Source organism: Coregonus lavaretus, assembly GCF_964263955.1.
Source record: "Coregonus lavaretus genome assembly, chromosome: 2".
Lineage (NCBI taxonomy): Eukaryota > Metazoa > Chordata > Actinopteri > Salmoniformes > Salmonidae > Coregonus > Coregonus lavaretus.
Window position 1 is genome coordinate 71,504,144 of NC_139989.1, and position 14,375 is coordinate 71,518,518.

General features: G+C 38.5%; 1 protein-coding gene across 1 annotated transcript in view; it reads right to left on the reverse strand.

Moving 5' to 3' along the window:
• Positions 1–14,375, reverse strand: part of LOC311140281 (uncharacterized protein) — a gene marked incomplete at its 3' end in the record, with an annotated part of 71,255 nt that overhangs the window by 36,233 nt on the left and 20,647 nt on the right. The window contains exon 5 of the mRNA XM_084175263.1: positions 4,696–4,812. Within this exon, the coding sequence (XP_084031389.1) occupies positions 4,696–4,812 (117 nt within the window). The remainder of the gene's footprint in view (positions 1–4,695; positions 4,813–14,375) is intronic.

Genomic DNA, 14,375 nt, shown 5'->3' on the forward strand with positions numbered 1-14,375 from the left:
TACCCTGAGCTCAGATGGGGAAACATAAGAAGAGTTTCATTCCAAAACGCTATATATCAATTTTCAGAAATGTTGGTAAATTAGATTTTATTGTTTGAAGAAATTTTGAAAGAGATTGGTGTGTTCTTTCACTATCTAATCATGGCATGGGGTTGGTTGTAAAATGACACACTTGATGGTTTAATTTCAGAGATTGCCTCACTCTCATAGAAATAAAAATATGGGATGCACACAGTCAAATGTAACAAAAAACTACATTTGTAATACATATACAGAACCAGTCAAAGAAAACATTTACATTTGACATTTTAGTCATTTAGCAGATGTTCTTATCCAGGGCCCGGTTTCTCAAAAGCATCTTAAGGCTAAATCATCGTTAGAACCTTCGTAGGAGCCGATTAATTACAAAGTTGCCGATGTCTTTGCAATTGATACAAACAAGGACGTATAAAATGATGCTTCAAATGAAAACCGAGATAACTGCATTAAAATATAAACAGTAGGCTATAGTCCTATTTCAATCATATTGGAATATATTTCATGTTCAATCAATTGAGTTCTATTCTGCTACTGTCTGTAATCTGTCTCAATATATTTCATGATGTGTAGCCTAACATGTGAACAATGATTCAAATCTGTGATTTAGAATAAGCCGCCTCAATATTTGCAGCTGTAGGTGGTAATATCTCTCTAGAAGCTGATCCGTTATCAGCATCGTGTAATAATTATAATGTTAAGGAAAGATTTGAATGGAGAAAGCTGATCTGAGAGCAGCGCTCCCTTTCTTTCGATCCTATCAGTATTGATACATGCTCCACCGGACATCCAACCTTGTCGTGCTGCTAATCCAGTTTCTGCTGGTCTTCCTGCAGCTATGGAACCCTGACCTGTTCACCGGACGTGCGACCTTGTCCCAAACCTGCTGTTTTGACCCTCTCTCTCTCTCTCTCTCTCTACCACACTTGCTGTCTCGACCTCTGAATGCTCAACTATGAAAAGGCAACTGACATTTACTCCTGAGGTGCTAACCTGTTGCAACCTCTATAACCACAGTGATTATTATTTGACCCTGCTGGTCATCTATGAACATTTGAACATCTTGAAGAACGATCTGGCAATAATGGCCATGTACTCATAAACTCAGCTAAAAAAGAAACGTCCCTTTTTCAGGACCCTGTCTTTCAAAGATAATTCGTAAAAATCAAAATAACTTCACAGATCTTCATTGTAAAGGGTTTAAACACTGTTTCCCATGCTTGTTCAATGAACCATAAACTATTAATGAACATGCACCTGTGGAACGGTCGTTAAGACACTAACAGCTTACAGACGGTAGGCAATTCAGGTCACAGTTATGAAAACTTAGGACACTAAAGAGGCCTTTCTACTGACTCTGAAAAATACCAAAAGAAAGATGCCCAAGGTCCCTGCTCATCTACGTGAACGTGCCTTAGGCATGCTGCAAGGAGGCATGAGGACTGCAGATGTGGCCAGGGAAATAAATTGCAATGTTCGTACTGTGAGACGCCTAAGACAGCGCTACAGGGAGACAGGACGGACAGCTGATCGTCCTCGCAGTGGCAGACCACATGTAACAACACCTGCACAGGATCGGTACATCCGAACATCACACCTGTGGGACAGGTACAGGATGGCAACAACAACTGTCCGAGTTACACCAGGAATGCACAATCCCTCCATCAGTGCTCAGACTGTCCACAATAGGACTGAGGGCTTGTAGCCCTCACCAGACATCACCGGCAACAACGTCGCCTATGGGCACAAACCCACCGTCGCTGGACCAGACAGGACTGGCAAAAAGTGCTGTTCACTGATGAGTCACGGTTTTGTCTCACCAGGGGTGATGGTTGGATTCACGTTTTTCGTAGAAGGAAAGAGCATTACACCTTTTTCTTGATGTCCATCCGGTTTGCTTCTATATGCCATATCTTTCTAACTGTGCTCTTTCCCAAAAGCTCCCAACATACAACCTATATACTTATTATGGACACAGTATGCTTACATTATTAGCTATCTTTGTTATTATTTGTTGTTATTTGTTATTAGTCCCATCCTTCAACTCTATTCAATACCTCCCATCTATCTCTTAACACCATCCATATAGGATTTCTATTTGCCATATATATTTCAACCGTACTGTGATGTTTTACAAAAGTTCTGAACCTTTCTATTCTCATTGCTTCTACAGATTGTGAATTAAAAATAAACATTTTTGCTAAAAGTATTATTATATTATTGATTGATTGACTATGACTTTTCAGATCACACAGTAATGCTATCTGCAAGGTTAGCTCCAGGTAAATATTGCAATCCTTTAGCCATTCCTGGACCTGTGTCCAAAAACAAGCTACAAATGGACAGAACCAAAACAAATGATTAACGATTCTGTCTCTTCACAGCAAAATCTGCAGAGCTGGGAAGATTGTATACCCCATATAAATAACATTCTATTGGTAGCAAGAATTTTATATAATAATTTAAATTGCAAGATTAAATTTTTTTTATCCAGTGTCGTATTGCGTGTCAGTTCATAAACACTATGCCATGGGATCGGTACGTCAAAGATCTCTTCCCAACTATTTTGCAATCTATATGGGACGGCTGTCAATCCTTTGGTCCTTAAGTGAAACTGATATACTTTTTTATTTATCACAGTTTTCCTTAACCAATTATGTTCTTTAATGCAAGGCCGATAGACAAGTTCCTTACTTTCTCCCCCTTCCACTTTCCTCTTCCACTTTTGCGGTAAGGCTGCAATTATTTGGTTGTAATTTTGGGTAGAGCAGACATTTCCATATGTTTTTGTTAGCTGCATGTGCGACATAACTCCACCAGTCCTACCGATGATATCATTTACGAAGATTAAACCCTTTTTAAACATTCTGTCAAAAAATAAAGTTTTTTTGTCAATTAGTATATTTGAATTTAACCACAATATTTGTTGCATTATTTGTTCTGTCATTTCTGGAGGATTAAATTGAAATTGCAACAAACTTTCTATGGCTTGTTTTAGAAATAGTGACATTTGGGAGATTATTTCCTTTTCAAATAACTGAAAGTGAGAGGTTGTAATCTGAATAAAGGGAAAAAGGCCTTTCTTGAACATTGGGTGAGACAATCTTAGTAATTTGCTTAAGAACCAGTTCGTATTTAAGTATAACTTTTGTATGACTGAAGCTTTTAGTGATAGGTCTAATGCTTTAATATTTAATAATTTCTGTGCTCCGAATTCATATTCATTATATAAATATGCCCTTTTAATTTTGTCTGGCTTGCCGTTCCAAATAAAATTGAATTTTTTTTTCTCATATAATTTAAAAAACTGTTCGCTAGGCGTAGGCAAGACCATAAGCAAATAGGTAAACTGGGACAATACTAAAGAGTTAATCAGGGTGATTTTTCCACAAATTGACAGGTATTTTCCTTTCCATGGTAGTAAGATCTTATCTATTTTTGCTAACTTTCTATTAAAATGTATTGAAGTGAGATCATTTATTTTCTTTGGGAAATGTATTCCGAGTATATCCACATCACCATCAGACCATTTTATTGGTAAACTACATGGTAATGTAAATTTTTTATTTTTTAGTGATCCAATACGTAATATAGTACATTTGTCATAATTTGGTTGTAATCCAGAGAGGTTAGAAAATGTATCTAGATCCTCTATGAGGCTGTGGAGGGATTCTAGTTGTGGATTTAAAAGAAAACATGAATCATCAGCGTACAATGACACCTTTGTTTTTAAGCCCTGTATTTCTAATCCTCTGATATTATTATTGGATCTGATTTTAATAGCTAACATCTCGATGGCCACAATAAATAGATATGCCGATAGTGGACAACCTTATTTCACTCCTCTTGACAGTTTAAAACTTTCTGAGAAATAGCCATTATTTACTATTTTACACCTAGGGTTACTATACATGATTTTGACCCATTTTATAAGAGATTCTCCAAAATTGAAATGCTCCAGGCATTTATATATAAACCCCAGTCGAACTTTATCAAATGCCTTTTCGAAGTCTGCTAAGAATAGCAGGCCTGGTTTCCCATATTTTCCATAGTATTCTATTGTTTCCAATACTTGCCTTATATTATCTCAAATGTATCTTCCATGTAAAAAACCTGTCTGATTAGAATGAATAATATCCGACAATACATTTTTAATTCTATGCGCTATACATTTTGCTAGGATTTTTACATCACAACACTGAAATGTAAGGGGCCTCCAATTTTGTAAATGGACTGGATCTTTATATTCCACAATTTTGTTAAAAAGAAACAAAAAGTAGCTAAATAAACAAAGGAAATAGTAACATAATAAAATAATAATAATGAGGCTATAAGGAGTACCAGTACTGAGTCAATGTGCAGGGGTACCAGGTAGTTGAGGTAATATGTACATGTAGGTAGGGATAAAAGTGACACGTCAATCAGGATAGAGATTACATCTCCTCATCCATGGAGTGCACACAAACACACACACACACACACACACACACACAGGGAATGTTGTGTTAGTTTAATTTTGTTTCAGGACTATGAAAATGGAAAAAAGGTTTAGCCTATGGATTATGAAATTAACAAAAATAAATGGGAAAATGGGAGAGGAGAAATGACTAGAGAAAGTGTTGTTTAACTCACTGACCATGACCCATGAGTTCTTCTTACCTTTGTTCAGTAGAAAAGTCTCCCACTCTAAACGTTATAGGTTGTTCCATAGACCGGTCACTCTTCATGGACACACAGCTGGGTACAGGGGAGGCTGGTCTCTCCTGCTTGATTGGGCTTCAACACAACAGAGACAAACATTACATCTCTCATCTACCCTGAGCTCAGATGGGGAAACATAAGAAGAGTTTCATTCCAAAACGCTATATATCAATTTTCAGAAATGTTGGTAAATTAGATTTTATTGTTTGAAGAAATTTTGAAAGAGATTGGTGTGTTCTTTCACTATCTAATCATGGCATGGGGTTGGTTGTAAAATGACACACTTGATGGTTTAATTTCAGAGATTGCCTCACTCTCATAGAAATAAAAATATGGGATGCACACAGTCAAATGTAACAAAAAACTACATTTGTAATACATATACAGAACCAGTCAAAGAAAACATTTACATTTGACATTTTAGTCATTTAGCAGATGTTCTTATCCAGGGCCCGGTTTCTCAAAAGCATCTTAAGGCTAAATCATCGTTAGAACCTTCGTAGGAGCCGATTAATTACAAAGTTGCCGATGTCTTTGCAATTGATACAAACAAGGACGTATAAAATGATGCTTCAAATGAAAACCGAGATAACTGCATTAAAATATAAACAGTAGGCTATAGTCCTATTTCAATCATATTGGAATATATTTCATGTTCAATCAATTGAGTTCTATTCTGCTACTGTCTGTAATCTGTCTCAATATATTTCATGATGTGTAGCCTAACATGTGAACAATGATTCATATCTGTGATTTAGAATAAGCCGCCTCAATATTTGCAGCTGTAGGTGGTAATATCTCTCTAGAAGCTGATCCGTTATCAGCATCGTGTAATAATTATAATGTTAAGGAAAGATTTGAATGGAGAAAGCTGATCTGAGAGCAGCGCTCCCTTTCTTTCGATCCTATCAGTATTGATACATGCTCCACCGGACATCCAACCTTGTCGTGCTGCTAATCCAGTTTCTGCTGGTCTTCCTGCAGCTATGGAACCCTGACCTGTTCACCGGACGTGCGACCTTGTCCCAAACCTGCTGTTTTGACCCTCTCTCTCTCTCTCTCTCTCTACCACACTTGCTGTCTCGACCTCTGAATGCTCAACTATGAAAAGGCAACTGACATTTACTCCTGAGGTGCTAACCTGTTGCAACCTCTATAACCACAGTGATTATTATTTGACCCTGCTGGTCATCTATGAACATTTGAACATCTTGAAGAACGATCTGGCAATAATGGCCATGTACTCATAAACTCAGCAAAAAAAGAAACGCCCCTTTTTCAGGACCCTGTCTTTCAAAGATAATTCGTAAAAATCAAAATAACTTCACAGATCTTCATTGTAAAGGGTTTAAACACTGTTTCCCATGCTTGTTCAATGAACCATAAACTATTAATGAACATGCACCTGTGGAACGGTCGTTAAGACACTAACAGCTTACAGACGGTAGGCAATTCAGGTCACAGTTATGAAAACTTAGGACACTAAAGAGGCCTTTCTACTGACTCTGAAAAATACCAAAAGAAAGATGCCCAAGGTCCCTGCTCATCTACGTGAACGTGCCTTAGGCATGCTGCAAGGAGGCATGAGGACTGCAGATGTGGCCAGGGAAATAAATTGCAATGTTCGTACTGTGAGACGCCTAAGACAGCGCTACACGGAGACAGGACGGACAGCTGATCGTCCTCGCAGTGGCAGACCACATGTAACAACACCTGCACAGGATCGGTACATCCGAACATCACACCTGTGGGACAGGTACAGGATGGCAACAACAACTGTCCGAGTTACACCAGGAATGCACAACCCCTCCATCAGTGCTCAGACTGTCCACAATAGGACTGAGGGCTTGTAGCCCTCACCAGACATCACCGGCAACAACGTCGCCTATGGGCACAAACCCACCGTCGCTGGACCAGACAGGACTGGCAAAAAGTGCTGTTCACTGATGAGTCACGGTTTTGTCTCACCAGGGGTGATGGTTGGATTCACGTTTTTCGTAGAAGGAAAGAGCATTACACATTTTTCTTGATGTCCATCCGGTTTGCTTCTATATGCCATATCTTTCTAACTGTGCTCTTTCCCAAAAGCTCCCAACATACAACCTATATACTTATTATGGACACAGTATGCTTACATTATTAGCTATCTTTGTTATTATTTGTTGTTATTTGTTATTAGTCCCATCCTTCAACTCTATTCAATACCTCCCATCTATCTCTTAACACCATCCATATAGGATTTCTATTTGCCATATATATTTCAACCGTACTGTGATGTTTTACAAAAGTTCTGAACCTTTCTATTCTCATTGCTTCTACAGATTGTGAATTAAAAATAAACATTTTTGCTAAAAGTATTATTATATTATTGATTGATTGACTATGACTTTTCAGATCACACAGTAATGCTATCTGCAAGGTTAGCTCCAGGTAAATATTGAAATCCTTTAGCCATTCCTGGACCTGTGTCCAAAAACAAGCTACAAATGGACAGAACCAAAACAAATGATCTAACGATTCTGTCTCTTCACAGCAAAATCTGCAGAGCTGGGAAGATTGTATACCCCATATAAATAACATTCTATTGGTAGCAAGAATTTTGTATAATAATTTAAATTGCAAGATTCTATTTTTTTTATCCAGTGTCGTTTTGCGTGTCAGTTCATAAACACTATGCCATGGGATCGGTACGTCAAAGATCTCTTCCCAACTATTTTGCAATCTATATGGGACGGCTGTCAATCCTTTGGTCCTTAAGTGAAACTGATATACTTTTTTATTTATCACAGTTTTCCTTAACCAATTATGTTCTTTAATGCAAGGCCGATAGACAAGTTCCTTACTTTCTCCCCCTTCCACTTTCCTCTTCCACTTTTGCGGTAAGGCTGCAATGATTTGGTTGTAATTTTGGGTAGAGCAGACATTTCCATATGTTTTTGTTAGCTGCATGTGCGACATAACTCCACCAGTCCTACCGATTTTTTTTTTTTTTTTTTTAGCAGACGCTCTTATCCAGAGCGACTTACAGGAGCAATTAGGGTTAAGTGCCTTGCTCAAGGGCACATCGACAGGTTTTTCACCTAGTCGGCTTGGGGATTAGAACCAGCGACCTTTCGGTTACTGGCACAACGCTCTTAACCACTAAGCTACCTGCCGCCACCGATGATATCATTTACGAAGATTATACCTTTTTTAAACATTCTGTCAAAAAATAAAGGTTTTTTGTCAATTAGTATATTTGAATTCAACCACAATATTTGTTGCATTATTTGTTCTGTCATTTCTGGAGGATTAAATTGAAATTGCAACCAACTTTCTATGGCTTGTTTTAGAAATAGTGACATTTGGAAGATTATTTCCTTTTCAAATAACTGAAAGTGAGAGGTTGTAATCTGAATAAAGGGAAAAAGGCCTTTCTTGAACATTGGGTGAGACAATCTTACTAATTTGCTTAAGAACTTGTTCGGATTTAAGTATAACTTTTGTATGACTGAAGCTTTTAGTGATAGGTCTAATGCTTTAATATTTAATAATTTCTGTCCTCCGAATTCATATTCATTATATAAATATGCCCTTTTAATTTTGTCTGGCTTGCCGTTCCAAATAAAATTGAATATTTTTTTCTCATATAATTTAAAAAACTGTTCGCTAGGCGTAGGCAAGACCATAAGCAAATAGGTAAACTGGGACAATACTAAAGAGTTAATCAGGGTGATTTTTCCACAAATTGACAGGTATTTTCCTTTCCATGGTAGTAAGATCTTATGTATTTTTGCTAACTTTCTATGAAAATGTATTGAAGTGAGATCATTTATTTCCTTTGGGATATGTATTCCAAGTATATCCACATCACCATCAGACCATTTTATTGGTAAACTACATGGTAATGTAAAATTTTTATTTTTTTGTGATCCAATACGTAATATAGTACATTTGTCATAATTTGGTTGTAATCCAGAGAGGTTAGAAAATGTATCTAGATCCTCTATGAGGCTGTGGAGGGATTCTAGTTGTGGATTTAAAAGAAAACATGAATCATCAGCGTACAATGACACTTTTGTTTTAAGCCCTGTATTTCTAATCCTCTGATATTATTATTGGATCTGATTTTAATAGCTAACATCTCGATGGCCACAATAAATAGATATGCCGATAGTGGACAACCTTGTTTCACTCCTCTTGACAGTTTAAAACTTTCTGAGAAATAGCCATTATTTACTATTTTACACCTAGGGTTACTATACATGATTTTGACCCATTTTATAAGAGATTCTCCAAAATTGAAATGCTCCAGGCATTTATATATAAACCCCAGTCGAACTTTATCAAATGCCTTTTCGAAGTCTGCTATGAATAGCAGGCCTGGTTTCCCATATTTTCCATAGTGTTCTATTGTTTCCAATACTTGCCTTATATTATCTCCAATGTATCTTCCATGTAAAAAACCTGTCTGATTAGAATGAATAATATCCGACAATACATTTTTAATTCTATGCGCTATACATTTTGCTAGGATTTTTACATCACAACACTGAAGTGTAAGGGGCCTCCAATTTTGTAAATGGACTGGATCTTTATATTTCCACTTGTATCCTGTTTCAGTAATAATGAGATCAGACCTTCTTCTTGAGTGTCAGATAATCTACAATTTACATAGGAGTGGTTAAAACATGCTAATAACGGTCCTCTTAGTATATCAAAAAAGGTTTGGTATACCTCGACTGGTATGCCATCCAACCCTGGAGTTTTCCCAGACTTAAAGTCTTTAATTGCATCCAGAAGTTCCTCCTCTGTAATTTCACCTTCACATGAGTCTTTCCGTGTGGCTGTTAATTTGACATTATCAATAGAAAAAAAATCTCTACAATTAGCTTCAGTTAGAGGAGATGGAGGCGACTGAAAAGAAAACATATGCTTAAAGTACTTTGTTTCTTCCTTCAAAATATCATTTGGTGAATTATGGGTGACACCGTCAATTGTAACCAGTTTCATTAGGTTATTTTAATAGCATTCCTATGTTGAAGATTAAAAAAGAATTTTGTGCATTTTTCCCCATATTCCATTCAGTTTGCTTTATTTTTATAATATATTACACTTGATCTTTCTTGAATAAGTTTCTCCATTTCTTTTTGTTTTTCCTCTAATTTATTCTGAGCCTCTATGTTACAGTTTTTATTGCCATCTATCTGTTCTGTTAGACTTTCTATTTCCTTTCTAAGTATAAACTCTTTTGACCTAAATTGCTTTTGTTTTCGAGATGAGAACTGAATTGCATGGCCTCTAAAGGAACATTTAAAGGTGTCCCATACAATAAGGGGATTCGCTGTACCTATGTTATGTTGGGAAAAGTCAGTTATAAATTCCTTTGTTCTAATTATAAATACATTCTCATCCAATAGGCTTTGATTAAATTTCCAATATCCTCGCCCACGTGGAAATTCAGTAAGAGTAATGTATATGCCTATTATATGATGGTTTGACCGCATTCTGTCCCCTATCAACACTTTTTTTTACTTTTGGTGCCAACGAGAATGAGATAAGAAAGAAGTCAAGACGACTAGCTTGATTCAGTCTCCGCCATGTATATCTCACTAGATCAGTATATTTAAGCCTCCATATATCTACTAGTTCTAATGTATCCATGACATTCACAATTTCCTTAAGAGCATGTGGGTGATTGTTTGTGGTGCGCCACACCAAACTGGAAGTCTTCCGACTAGCTTGGAAAGACAGTACCGTGCAGTACCGAAGAGCCCTCACTGCTGCTCGATCATCCTACTTTTCCAACTTAATTGAGGAAAATAAGAACAATCCAAAATTTCTTTTTGATACTGTTGCAAAGCTAACTAAAAAGCAGCATTCCCCAAGAGAGGATGGCTTTCACTTCAGCAGTGATAAATTCATGAACTTCTTTGAGGAAAAGATCATGACCATTAGAAAGCAAATTACGGACTCCTCTTTGAATCTGCGTATTCCTCCAGGGCTTAGCTGTCCTGGATCTGCACAGCTCTGCGAGGGCCTGGGATCGGGAGAGACACTTAAGTGTTTTAGTACTATATCTCTTGACACAATGATGAAAATAATCATGGCCTCTAAACCTTCAAGCTGCATACTGGATCCTAATCCTACTAAACTGCTGAAGGAGCTGCTTCCTGTGCTTGGCCCTCCTATGTTGAACATAATAAACAGCTCTCTATCCACCGGATGTGTACCAAACTCACTAAAAGTGGCAGTGATAAAGCCTCTCTTGAAAAAGCCAAACCTTGACCCGGAAAATATAAAAAACTATCGGCCTATATCGAATCTTCCATTCCTCTCAAAAATTTTAGAAAAAGCTGTTGCGCAGCAACTCACTGCCTTTCTGAAGACAAACAATGTATACGAAATGCTTCAGTCTGGTTTTAGACCCCATCATAGCACTGAGACTGCACTTGTGAAGGTGGTAAATGACCTTTTAATGGCGTCAGACCGAGGCTCTGCATCTGTCCTCGTGCTACTAGACCTTAGTGCTGCCTTTGACACCATCGATCACCACATTCTTTTGGAGAGACTGGAAACCCAAATTGGTCTACACGGACAAGTTCTGGCCTGGTTTAGATCCTACCTGTCGGAAAGATATCAGTTTGTCTCTGTGAATGGTCTGTCCTCCGACAAATCAACTGTACATTTCGGTGTTCCTCAAGGTTCCGTTTTAGGACCACTATTGTTTTCACTATATATTTTACCTCTTGGGGATGTTATTCGAAAACATAATGTTAACTTTCACTGCTATGCGGATGACACACAGCTGTACATTTCAATGAAGCATGGTGAAGCCCCAAAATTGCCCTCGCTAGAAGCCTGTGTTTCAGACATAAGGAAGTGGATGGCTGAAAACTTTTTACTTTTAAACTCGGACAAAACAGAGATGCTTGTTCTAGGTCCCAAGAAACAAAGAGATCTTCTGTTAAATCTGACAATTCATCTTGATGGTTGTAAAGTCGTCTCAAATAAAACTGTGAAGGACCTCGGCGTTACTCTTGACCCTGATCTCTCTTTTGACGAACATATCAAGACTGTTTCAAGGACAGCTTTTTTCCATCTACGTAACATTGCAAAAATCAGAAATTTTCTGTCCAAAAATTATGCAGAAAAATTAATCCATGCATTTGTTACTTCTAGGTTAGACTACTGCAATGCTCTATTTTCCGGCTACCCGGATAAAGCACTAAATAAACTTCAGTTAGTGCTAAATACGGCTGCTAGAATCCTGACTAGAACCAAGAAATTTGATCATATTACTCCAGTGCTAGCTTCCCTACACTGGCTTCCTGTTAAGGCAAGGGCTGATTTCAAGGTTTTACTGTTAACCTATAAAGCGTTACATGGGCTTGCTCCTACCTATCTTTCCGAGTTGGTCCTGCCGTACATACCAATACGTACGCTACGGTCACAAGACGCAGGCCTCCTAATTGTCCCTAGAATTTCTAAGCAAACAGCGGGAGGCAGGGCTTTCTCCTATAGATCTCCATTTTTATGGAACAGTCTGCCTACCCATGTGAGAGACGCAGACTCGGTCTCAACCTTTAAGTCTTTACTGAAGACTTATCTCTTCAGTAGGTCATATGATTGAGTGTAGTCTGGCCCAGGAGTGTGAAGGTGAACGGAAAGGCTGGAGCAACGAACAGCCCTTGCTGTCTCTGCCGGGCCGGTTCCCCTCTCCACTGGGGTTCTCTGCCTCTAACCCTGTTGCAGGGGCTGAGTCACTGGCTTGCTGGTGCTCTTTCATGCCGTCCCTGGGAGGGGTGCGTCACTTGAGTGGGTTGAGTTACTGACGTGATCTTCCTGTCTGGGTTGGCGCCCCCCCCTTGGTTTGTGCTGTGGTGGAGACCTCTGTGGGCTATACTCGGCCTTGTCTCAGGATTGTAAGTTGGTGGTTGGGGATATCCCTCTAGTGGTGCGGGGGCTGTGCTTTGGCGGAGTGGGTGGGGTTATATCCTTCCTGTTTGGCCCTGTCCGGGGGTTTCTTCGGATGGGGCCACAGTGTCTCCGGACCGCTCCTGTCTCAGCCGCCAGTATTTATGCTGCAGTAGTTTATGTGTCGGGGGGCTGGGGTTAGTTGGTTATACCTGGAGTACTTCTCCTGTCTTATCCAGTGTCCTGTGTGAATTTAAGTATGCTCTCTCTAATTCTCTCGTTCTCTCTTTCTCTCTGAGAACCTGAGCCCTAGGACCATACGTCAGGACTACCGGGCATGATGACACCTTGCTGTCCCCAGTCCGCCTGGCCTTGCTGCTATTCCAGTTTCAACTGTTCTGCCTGCGGTTATGGAACCCCTACCTGTCCCAAACCTGCTGTTTTCAACTCTTAATGATCGGCTATGAAAAGCCAACTGAGATTTATTCCTGATTATTATTTGACCATGCTTGTCACTTATGAACATTTTTGAACATCTTGGCATGGTTCTGTTATAATCTCCACCCGGCACAGCCAGAAGAGGACTGGCCACCCCTCATAGCCTGGTTCCTCTCTAGGTTTCTTCCTAGGTTTTCGCCTTTCTAGGGAGTTTTTCCTAGCCACCGTGCTTCTACACCTGCATTACTAGCTGTTTGGGGTTTTAGGCTGGGTTTCTGTAAAGCACTTCGAGATATTAGCTGATGTAAGAAGGGCTATATAAAATAAAATTGATTGATTGATTGATTGATTTCCTTTACGGTCCATTGAGCTATTTAAAACAGTATTATAATCCCCCACCATAATAATATTGTCTTGAATTGCTTGCAGGCTTGATAATTTATTATATATATTGTCAAATAATTGTGGATCATCATTATTTGGTCCGTAAAGGTTAATGAGCCATATTTGTTTATGGTCCAATAACATATTTAAAATAATCCATCTACCTTGCGTATCTATTTGGACAATTTGCACATTCGGATCGAAAATACTATTAATTAATATCATCACCCCTTTTGAATTTCTTTGCCCATGGGAGAAGTATATTTCCCCCCCCCATTCTTTTTTCCACGCTACTTCATCTCGAATTGTTGAATGAGTTTCCTGTATACAATAGATATTATATTCCTTCTCTTTGAGCCATGTAAATATTGTTCTTATTTTGTTATTATCAACTTATTTCACCATACACCATAATGAGATACAAGTTTCAAGTCTATTTATCATTATATATGTTTGTAAATTTACCAATAAAAAATACCGTAATGATTGAGTGTCCATATAGTTGTACCGTGATATTTGCATTGCTACGGAGTAACCCTTCAATTGTTCTCCACTAATTCCCCCATCCATCAAAAACAGCACACAGTGCCACCCACAAAACAGAAGCAGATTAACCGCCAAAAGCATTTCCAATGCTTTCACCTCTATATACATATATCTATATAACTCTTTTTAAAATTATGCATATCCTATTTTCCATCATTATCAATTAATATGCGTAATAATGTCGGCAGTTCACGCATAGGATTCTAACATATAACCCAGATTGCCATTGTATTACATTTAATTCATTGACAAGCAATTATTATCCTACCAAATAATTCCTGTGGTCCATACCCCCTCCCCCCCAACATCCCCCCCAACATCCCCACCCCCCCACAACAGATGCCAGACAAGCACACACGCACATACTCACATAC